This window comes from Aspergillus multicolor (genome assembly GCF_047715735.1).
Source record: "Aspergillus multicolor strain CBS 133.54 unplaced genomic scaffold BDW74scaffold_2, whole genome shotgun sequence".
NCBI lineage: Eukaryota > Fungi > Ascomycota > Eurotiomycetes > Eurotiales > Aspergillaceae > Aspergillus > Aspergillus multicolor.
Window position 1 is genome coordinate 1,554,597 of NW_027395953.1, and position 9,304 is coordinate 1,563,900.

General features: G+C 51.4%; 2 protein-coding genes across 2 annotated transcripts; both read right to left on the reverse strand.

Moving 5' to 3' along the window:
- Positions 1–40: 40 nt before the first annotated feature.
- BDW74DRAFT_173617 (uncharacterized protein) lies at positions 41–2,618 on the reverse strand (the record flags this gene model as incomplete). The annotated part of the gene is made up of 5 exons (XM_073727823.1): positions 41–1,067; positions 1,124–1,312; positions 1,366–1,994; positions 2,040–2,120; positions 2,166–2,618. The coding sequence occupies 5 exons, from the start codon at positions 2,616–2,618 to the stop codon at positions 41–43; spliced, it is 2,379 nt and encodes a 792-aa protein (XP_073588876.1).
- Positions 2,619–6,601: 3,983 nt separating this feature from the next.
- BDW74DRAFT_173618 (SKN1/KRE6 family beta-glucan synthesis-associated protein) lies at positions 6,602–8,862 on the reverse strand (the record flags this gene model as incomplete). The annotated part of the gene is made up of 6 exons (XM_073727824.1): positions 6,602–6,653; positions 6,727–7,204; positions 7,256–7,778; positions 7,828–7,929; positions 7,979–8,156; positions 8,210–8,862. 6 exons carry the CDS (start codon positions 8,860–8,862, stop codon positions 6,602–6,604), a joined length of 1,986 nt encoding a protein of 661 aa, XP_073588877.1.
- Positions 8,863–9,304: the final 442 nt, after the last annotated feature.

Consider the following 9,304-nt stretch of genomic DNA (forward strand, 5'->3'; position numbering starts at 1 on the left):
GGTTATCTGTTTTTTAATATGTGCAACTGATTCTGTATAGCTATTCGCCAAGTAAGGGCAAACAGTCAAGCATGTTCTGCATGGCCGTCGAGGCTAAATCTGCTGGCCCGGATACGGCTACAGATTCCCGACACATACGCCCAAACTCCCCGTAATCTCTTTTGTCTTTAGCAGCTACCTCCGGAGATCTAGATATTGTAGCTGGGGTAGAGGACTGGGACTGAGGACTACCTGCAAGATCGCCCCCAGCCCCATAACCAGCTCCAGGCCCAGACTTACTACTCCCGTTCCCGAAATTACTGCTACTGTTAGGCGTACCGACATCAACGGTAGTAGTGATCTGCGGAGAGTCTCCCTCCAACTCCCTATCTCCGAAGTAAACCCAGAAATAATCTTCGGTCCATTTGGGGCTTGTCGGATCCTCGATTGAACCGCCATCGTCACCAGAGTACACGGTACTCGTGTCCCGGGGTGTAATGGCTATGGCGATATCAGTATTTGCGGTCGTCACAGCTTGCTGTAGTGATGGAGTGGGAAAGATTGAAGCTTGCGAGTATGTTCTTGCGTGCTGCATATGTTTTCGTTGCAACTGGGACTGAATGACTGGGGTCCGATAAATCGCACTTTCCCAGGGCGAGCTTCGCAACGACATGAACTCATCCACGTATCTCAACAGCCGAATATACTCTGTTAGTTTAAGCTGGAAGAGATCGGGATAGTAGCATAAAGCGTTATCTGGGCTTTCAAGTGAAGGTGCATGCAGGATGAGGTCGTTGCTTCCTCCGACACTCTTGTCCCCAATGGAAGTTGTATCACTCGCACCGGTATTGCTAGCGTTCGAGGTAGATTGCGGCTGCAACAAGGGCGTCCGTGCTGCAGGCCGACACAACTCCAGCGCTTTCCAGGACACGGCCAGGATCAGTCTCGTGTAGTATTGGCTGCGGAAGAAGCGGAAGGCCTCTGTGAAGAAGACGAGCATGAGTTCGTGGAGCTCTTTGTCTTCGGACGATGGGGTGAGCTGTGTTTGGATGCTGAGCAGGATTTGGGGGAATAGGGTGTATGCCACGCTGCGATAAAAGTCATCAGTATGCATAGATTATGCATTCGGGTGTGGAGGGCATACGCGCTTATAGGCAGCTTGTCAGCAACTCCGTTCAGGATGAGCTGCTTTACGTTGTGGGCTGTTGATCGTATAGCGGTTGCGAGGTCGGCACGGCAGGATTCGATGCGGGAGTGGTCCGTCTCATCTGTTAGGTAGGCATTGTGGCCGATAAGGAGGCAAATTCGGTTGCAAAGGGCGATGCGGGCGGATCTGCATGGTTCAGTATGTAATTTCAGCTCGTCATGAGATGTAGGCAGGCATACTGGAAGTATATGGCGCAAAGATTTGTGTACAGCGTCAGCGAAGGATGGATATAGTACTCCTTCCCGTCTGGATTCGCCACCCAGTTGAGCTCCCATTCCAACAGGGCAAGCTTGGTTTCCTCGAGTTTGTTGAGTTGTGCCCGCCGATCTGCCAGGCTAAACGGCATGTTCTGTGTTGTTGGGTAAACGAGCACGATCAGGTCCGTGACCGCGACGACAAGATGGCACAGGCTGCTTAGAACGCGGCAGAGTGCAATCTTCGCATCGGGGTTATACACCTCAGAGCTCAGGCACTCCTCTTCTAAGTCTTGAAATGCCAGCCCTTCTTGCAAATGAAGGTCGAACTCTTCCGGAGTGATTTGGATCGGACGCCGCATACCGAGCGAGATGATACGGTCTCGAATCATGCAGCACCACCAGAGCCGCTTCAGATCAGATACCTTTCTTCCCGGCCCTATTTGTGGCATCTGGTGGTATAGATGTGCTTGTTCTCTCTTTGCGTAGCGGATTGCTATGCGTAGCCATTTGGAGTTGGTGGAGCGTTCGGCATCGGTGGAGTACCAGGTCAGGAGGAGACATGCTTGGGAAATAACTAAACGGTCCTTTTCAATGCCGCTTTCGTAGAGGCGCTGTCGAGTCAGCTTACATCTATCTTATTGGGGTTTTGGATGTACCTTTGCCCGTCGGTAGAGGTCGTCCCGTGCGGAGATCAGAGAGTCATATCCGCACTCTTTGGCGGCTTCCATGGGGACGAACTGCGTCATTAGCTACATTCAGACCCCGGATATTTTAGGGCTTACCGGGCTGGCGGCAAAGAGCATTGTCTGGAATAACAAAGTCGAGATTTTGCCTGCACTTGCATCCAGACTTCGGTATTTCCTCCAGAATAGGGCCTCGTCGACGACGGGAAGGAACGGGTGGACATATAGAAAGTAATGCTTCACAAAGACGTCGAGAACCTCTTGTATGGGCACTTTGAGAGCCATCTGAGCTTTGACAAAGGCTAAATTATTTGTGTCTGGGGTTGGCGTTGGGTAAACATGTTCGCGTTCCTTTGCAATAGCCCTAAATAGCTGCTTCTCCTTATCCCGCTTTCCCGAATGCAACGTGCATGGTCGAGCATCGAGACGACAATTTGTACAGGGAAAGCCAGTGATGGAGCCATCGCAGCGGACTTTGCGGGAGTGGCAGCGGGTGCAGGCACGAGCAGCGCGCCTAGAGCGAGCACTGTCTTTCCTGGGTTGAGAGGACATGTTGATGTGGTTTGGAGAGAAAAAAGCGAGGGCGAAAGTCGAGTCAAGTAAAGACCGGGATTGCGGGGAAACAAGCTAAAGAAAAGGAATCTGGGGACTCCGCAAAGGATCAGCCACAACCGGCCATGCTCCGTAAGCCGGATATATGGAGATAACGCTCTTTGTTGCGAGAGCTGAAGTCTGGAAAGCTTACCTGGCATCTCCGGACCATGATTTCACCTGTGGCCAAATAAATTGGGGATCTGCTGGCTGTAGATCGTCAGTTGTTGGGAGTGGGACGCTGCGCCGTTACGTCGAAGCCTGAGGGAGACTCGCTGACTCTCGAGGCAAAACTGGGGCGCCACCGTCCCACTTGGAGTCTGGACCGTGCATGGGGGGGTTCGAGTTATGCAGACCAGACCGGCTTCTGGGATTCCGGTCATCCGGTCGGCGTAGATAAACTGTCCAGTTAGATGAAAGAGGAAGCGAGGGATCCGAGATCTGTACGGAGTAACAGGCATTGGAATCTGGAATGGAACCAAGAGTCAGAGCGCTGGGTTGGGCCTTGACAGCGTCACTAGCTGGTGAATTTACTTGGAAGATGCGGCCCGTGATCTGTTAGTGTTGCCTTGGATATCGTCAACCCCAAGAATAATCAACAGGATCTACGCCTCTCCACATCCGCCCCTTGGGGAGATCTCCCCTCCCTCTCCATCTATCAATTCATGACAAAATACATCCCCGATGCCGCTGACCCGAACAAAGTCGTTCACATAGACAGTTTTTATTCTTACCGCATGTCTTTTCGTTCTGAGCCAGCCGTGCGGCTTGAGGATTTCAGCACAAAATCAGCTTCAAAATCGAAGACAAGCTGCTCGTTGGAGTCACGAACTCAACAAGGCATCATATGGGTGCAGTGGGTATAAGCTGATAAAAGTGCATAATTTTGAAGGCCTGGCACATACAGCGTGGTGGCTAGGGCCCATGCTTGCACCGCTCAACACCTCTTCTACCAGACAGACCTTGAGCACGTCCTCAATCTTATTAAACCAATGATCATCGCCACCATTGCCTCGAAGCTTCGGGATCCCCAGAATGCAGTTACCGCTGTCTAGACCTACCGATCCCAGAGGTCTTTACAGTACTCAAGAAGAGCCTCTCCGCCGTTGTCCTCGGCGGATGGGCTGTTTTCCGCTCTATGATCCTTCGGCCTCAATCCGTCCTGTGTTTTCGCTCTGTTGTTGGCACGAAACGGGCGAGAATTTGTGTGTCGATGAAAGAGCGGATTTCTGGGTGACTGATAGCTTGAAGGAGGTGATCAAGTGCAAATGTTGCCAAATTGCCCCAAAAGTCGAACCTTCGATTCCAGTCATCCACACGTGGTCGACGCCGCCGTTTGCGCAACCTACTCTAGTGCACTCAAGCCTCCGTGAGCCTCATTTTCGAGAAGTCGCCCCCGGCATGCTCACCGGAGATGAAAACGCACTTGATGGAATCAGAAAATGATTTGATGCGCGGGTGGGGTACAAGGGGTTGAGAGGAGACGCGGTACATTTGCCGGTGCTGCCGAAGACCGCAAGCGGCAAGACTCTTAGAAGAGCTGCCTCTGCCGAGGGGTCTGAGCATGGATGGTAATGGGAGGAACAAGAGGGAGAGTTGACTTTAGATAAAGGTAGGTGGGTGGGTATTTGGTTAAGGTTAGAAGCTCCGAGTTTTCAATCAAAGGTTAAGATCCTGATCAGGTGAGTCTAGAATACGGCAGTGACTACGATTCAAGTTGGAATCCCTGGAAGATAAGCAGATTGGACAAGGCATCAATGATCGAATCCTCAAATCCAACATCCAAATGATATATCCCCGGTTTCTGACCAATACGAGCTCGATTGGCACTGTGGCTTGGGAATGGGAGGATCTCACTGGCCGCGGGATGGGAACAGGATGTGAGCGGGATCTTGAACACTTTCCGAGACAAAGAAAGAAAGTTGCACTAATTACTGGGCCCTCTTCCGGCTGTTGCTTCCTCTTATTACTGAAATCCCCCCTGCCACGCCGGGGCTTTGTGTCACCCTACCCATTCTTGAGTGAAAGAACAACTCACAATAGCACTTGCAGGGCAGGCCAATCCGAGCCCTGAGTACCTAGCGGAGTCACGAGTGACGGTGATGACCTTTTTTTTGAGCATCCCAATTCCCTTGATGCTTAGCTCGACAGGACTGCGGCTATGGGCTGAATTACGCCTGCACCGGAACGGATTGGCCGTGGATGACTTCTTAATGATTTGGGCTACGGTACCGAGCTCCAGCCTGCATTGAAATGATGTGCTGAAAGACGAACAGATTGTGGGACTCAGCCACGCAGTAGCTGCGCTGGTCGGTACGTGATATGCGAGCTTAGTTGGGGGTGGTGACTGAAGCGACTAACTGACATGGGCAGCAACGCAAGATGAATTCGATAGACATATCCAGCTCTTGACAAACGAAGAGAAAAAAACCGCAGTGAAAGTATATCGTCCTCTGTTGACCCTGCGCAATGACTGGGCAGCTAATCTGACCAGTCCTTCTATATCTCAACTTCTACGTGGATTGTTGGTCTTGCAAGCAGCAGACTCCCTGTTCTCGCCCTTTACTATCGAGCTTTCCCTTCCTTGACCATGCAGTGAATTGCCGTTGGGACATGTGGCCTTGTCGTCTTGTGGGGATTGGCTATTAGTATGGCATGGGGTCTTGCCTGTCTGCCGATACAGCGGTACTGGAATCCACCTATACCGGGAGGGTGTCAAGATCATCCTGCGCGCACCTGGTTCAATTCCTTCAGCAACCTCGCTTTGGAGCTATGGATCCTGTTGCTCCCACTGCCTCTGATAATGCGCATGAGAATCCCACAAGGAGGAAAATTGAACTTGGCTGCCTATTTACAGTGGGACTGGGGTAGGCTGCTCCCTCTTCTTCTCTTTCTCTCTGTCACTCCGAATCATACGAACAACAGCTGAAGCTCGCTCTTATCGTAGAACCTGCGTCATCAGTGCGACCCGAGTCGGCCTTGTTGAGGCTGCAACCTCCCCAGATACCACCTGTAAGTATATCATGAAACTGGACGGATGATGTCTTGTCTTACATTGCTTTGTACCTAACTTTGCGCTACTCTATCTCTCTAGGGGAACATGTTCCGCTGGTGATTCTCTCTGTCTGGGAGCTTCTCGGTGGAATTCTCTGCGCAAACCTGCCCGTCGTCTACAAGCCCGTCCTCGCCGGCGTGCGTCGCGTATTGGGGCGCTCTACACCGCAGGAGGGGTCACCACGCAGCTGGTATGCTCTACACAGGGTCATTAGAAGAAAGCGGAACTCGGTGTTTGAGCTCACGACGACAACATATTGGACAGGGCGAACTGCGTACGATGATTTCATGGGTGTGGGCCAGATATTGCCAAAGGAGCCAAGGTCTTTTGAGCAACAGCGGCGGGAAAACTCAGGTGCAGATGGCCATGTCCCTCCGCATACCGTGCCATGATACGTACCAGGCTCGTATAACCGTTAATGAGAGAATATAGATAGATAGATCGATGTATGATTAGTTGTCATGACTGTTTTCTGGGTGAATGGATTGATGGGCCATTTGGCCATAGACTAAATTGCATACACGACTGGTTTAACTATTCAACAGGCGCTTGGGTTGGCAAAGATTCGATCATGTCCCGTCAGACACATCTTCACATAATAGAGAGATGTTCAGTCTCCTAGGGTAGATACCGGACATCCAATTTTGACAGGATACTAACTACGTCAGAGCTGACCAGGCAGATAGGGAAAGTCGGCTCTTAAGCTCAGCATTATACGAGCTCAAAGTATACTGAAGATGAAGAACGAACAAATCAAGTTGAATTTAAGTAAGTACACGACAGCCTCAACGCCAGAGTAGATGCCGCTAAACGACTTATAGTAAGTAAATATAGGAACGGAGATACCGCCGTAGATAGAAGTAGATAGAGAAAATATAGTCTCAGCAGATTAGCATTTGTGCATCAGCATGTTCATCGGCCAGTCGTAGCCAGCGTCGGTCCTAGGTAAGGTAATAAAATTAGACAATATTCAAGGGGTAGCTGTCTGCATGAGAAATAAGAAAGAGAACATACCAACTCGTCTTATTAAAATTCCTATACGCATTCGGATGCTCCTCGATATACTCCGTCGTCTCCCAGCCAGGCGGATCACAGGTAACACTAACCTCATCGGGATCCTGGTAGATGCGAATATAATCAAAGCGCATGTACGCCGGCATATGTTTCCGGATATTATCGTTAATGGGCGCAAAGTTCCACGCCATGCCAAGATTCATGACGACGGCTAGCGGTTCTAGTGGGATAACGCGCTGGCCGACGTTCCCGTTGGGACCTAAGGCGCGCCCGTCAATTGTCCATGTCTTTTCGGGACCCACGAACCAGGTCACGCTGCCTTGGATGCCCGGGGTGTATTCGAAGGCGTAGGTTTGGTAGGCTTTGCCGTTGTACCAGTCGTTGTTGAGGTTTGTGATGCCTGACATGGCTTGCTGGTAGGGGCCGCCGCGGTAGGAGTTTATCTGCGTGACGGATTGGTCGTAGACGGCTGTGTAGTCTAATCTGGCTGTTAGTTGATGTTGTTGGTGATGGTATGGATGGGACTCACCATAATCAGGCATATACCAAATATCAAACGGCGCCATCTGCAAACTCTGAGACACGGATCCAACCATCGTAGCATCGTCACCGTTTAACGGCGAAACACTAGCCTCGATCACATCGATTTCAGGTGCTGAGCGAGACCGTCCAGGACTGGGATGGTCCGAGCCAGGACAAGTACACGCCGGTAACCGCATACCCGGAAGCCAATTGATTCCATCGGTGGAACTCTGGTTCGGCGTAATCCCGGCATCGCACTCATCATAGTAGCTGTACGGCCACATACCCTCTGTGGTAGCGGCATATCCTGGCCGTCCCAGATTCCCCATTGCCCAAAAGCCAGGCCAGAAACCAGAGATCTCGCCGTCGCCGGGGAGCGAGATACTTGCTTCAAGGCGGCCGCCAGAGAAACAGAGCTTATTCCAGCTTTGGACCATGCCGGAGCGGTATTTAAGTTCGTGGTTGGGGAAGGCATCGAAGCGGATTTCGAGGACGCCGTCGCGGGTTATTACGGCGTCTGGGTCGTACCACTAGATTGCTCAGTTAGGGCACGGTCATAGAGAACACGAGTCGACGAACCTCCAAATCTTGTGTCACACCGTACCAGATGTCGACAGCTTGGTAGTAGGGATCGTCGCCATCATAGAATGTACGTCCAGGAGTGTTGAACTCGTCCGAAAACTAGACATATTAGCGCAATACTATGAGCAGCAGCCCTAAGTTGACTTACCACCAGCTTCCACTCCTTCCCGTCCGCCGATATCTTCGAATGTGCCGACTCCGGTGTATCAGGGTCAATCAAGCCTCTTCGTATATTGGACAATAGAGGCCGGTCCCCGACATCAAGACATAAAGTGTCCCCCGGGTTGCAACCCGACTTCGTCTTCTCGAACCCTTTCATCGCCGTACTAATCCGCCAGTCAGTCCGCACATTCCATATATCGCGAACAGAAGAACTTACACAACAGGATACCCAATAAACAGGACCAAAAATCCAATGGTTAGCAGCACCAGACCACCCACATTGATCATTCCCCGCTTATTCCAGATATCGCACTCTTGCTCCCTATCGCTCGGGTCAGGGTTATGCAGGTAATCATCCTTCTCCACATCCTCCGGAAACAACAGCAGCCCGTCCGTCGGCATGATATTATACTTCTCCGTCACCGTCTGCGTGTTCAGATCGTCGCCTTCACTCTCCGCGCGCGAGCGCGCCGTGTAAATGAACCCCCCCTTTGTAGAAAAGCTGCCGGCCGAGCTCCAGCTCGTGCGTCGCGACGAGATAACAGAGAGGTTAGGTGACAAGGCATCATCACCGGCTGATCGCTGTCTTTGCATCTGTGGCCGCGGGGGTATTAAAAATTCTGTTGAGCCCCGGTTGTTAAAGGACGAGTACACGGTTTGTAATGTGCCTGTTGAGTGGGACGATTCGGCTCGTGGTGTTAGAGGGCGCGCACTGATTCTGGCTCCGATAACGCCGTGCTCTAGGGGTGCTGGGGGTGGAGAGCTGGCGTTCTCGTCGGCGAAAACATCCTGTTGAGCGGCATGTTGCCCTGAGTTGAGGCGGATATGGGGTGTTTCCCGAATGGGGAGTTCGGGAGAGGGTTCGGACATGGTGTCTGTGCTGAGTCTTTGGGTGTGCCGTGCGTATTCCCGTTTCAATGCCACCTCTTCTTCAATCCAGCGATTGTTCCATGTGCTTAATCTGTACTGATCCGCGTCTGGTGGCGATGTTGACAGGCGTTCTTTGTCAGAGTCGAGGTATGATCGCAGTGTACTGTCGGCGTAACTGTCAACAAACAACTCAATAATGGCGCAACTCAATCAATCCAACAAATTCAAAGCAGTGCAAAGCTCAGTATATATAGAGTAGCAGCGCATCTGTTATTACATGCAACTGCAGCGAAAGAACGACGTGATCACTCACTCTGAACCCAAAAACCGAACAGTTGCGAGTCAAAGAACGAAAGGAGAATACCATACTAGGGAAAACAAGAATAAACAGAAAGGAGCGACAAGAATGGAACGGACGCCAGCGACAGAGGGCGAGAATGGG